The sequence below is a fragment of the Otolemur garnettii genome, unplaced genomic scaffold (genome assembly GCF_000181295.1).
Source record: "Otolemur garnettii isolate 467f Iridium unplaced genomic scaffold, OtoGar3 scaffold00016, whole genome shotgun sequence".
Classification (NCBI taxonomy): domain Eukaryota; kingdom Metazoa; phylum Chordata; class Mammalia; order Primates; family Galagidae; genus Otolemur; species Otolemur garnettii.
The window spans coordinates 19,746,820-19,747,480 of NW_003852411.1; the positions used below are offsets into that span (position 1 = coordinate 19,746,820).

The 661-nt window shown below is 44.0% G+C and overlaps 1 protein-coding gene across 1 annotated transcript; it reads right to left on the minus strand.

Moving 5' to 3' along the window:
- Nucleotides 1-218: 218 nt before the first annotated feature.
- LOC100950386 (dolichyl-diphosphooligosaccharide--protein glycosyltransferase subunit 4-like) lies at nt 219-332 on the minus strand. Its single transcript, XM_003785701.1, has one exon. The coding sequence runs from the start codon at nt 330-332 to the stop codon at nt 219-221; it is 114 nt and encodes a 37-aa protein (XP_003785749.1).
- Between the last annotated feature and the right edge of the window lie 329 nt (nt 333-661).

Consider the following 661-nt stretch of genomic DNA (forward strand, 5'->3'; position numbering starts at 1 on the left):
AGAAAGTAGCCCCTATCCTGGGCCCTATTCAGTGGCAGCTTCTTGTTCCTTAGGGTTAAGGAAGACTTTGAGGAAATAAAAGTGGTTTGGAAAAATCCAGGTATAGTTGCTTTGTAGTTGTGACAAGTAAAAGGGATGAAGTGAAGTGGGAAGGGCCCTCACACCCCCCTTCTTGCCAGACTATGTCCTGGAACCCTGGGGTGGAGAAAGTGCCACTTTCATTCCTGCTTCTTGAGGTTGTTGACGGCCACATAGTGACAGAGGAACACAAGCAAGAAGAGTGACATGCCCAGCATGTTGGCAAAGATGGCGAGCTGCATGTGGGTGATCATCCGGATCAGCTCCCCTGGACTCCGAGGCCCTGGGAGCACAAGCCTGAGCTTTGCTGTTGTTTTTGGTCATTCAGTTGCTCTTTTTCTTCCTGTCTAAAGTCCCAAGCCTTCTTCTGTCATGATTTTCTGTCTGTTTGGAGATTTTTTAAGCCATTCTTTAAGGGTAGGTCTGTTAGAAACAAATCCTCTTACTTTCCTTTAATCTGAGGAGGTCGTTTTTCCTCCTTCATTCATGTTTGGGATTAATATAGCTTTGTCAGAAGCAGAACGCAGAGTTAACAGTCTTTTTTTTTTTTTTTTTAAAGTATAATACTTGAGAAATGTTTTGC

Excerpts from the sequence above, each read along its gene's own strand:
- LOC100950386 (XM_003785701.1), bottom strand. The coding sequence starts at position 332 with ATGATCACCCACATGCAGCTCGCCATCTTTGCCAACATGCTGGGCATG.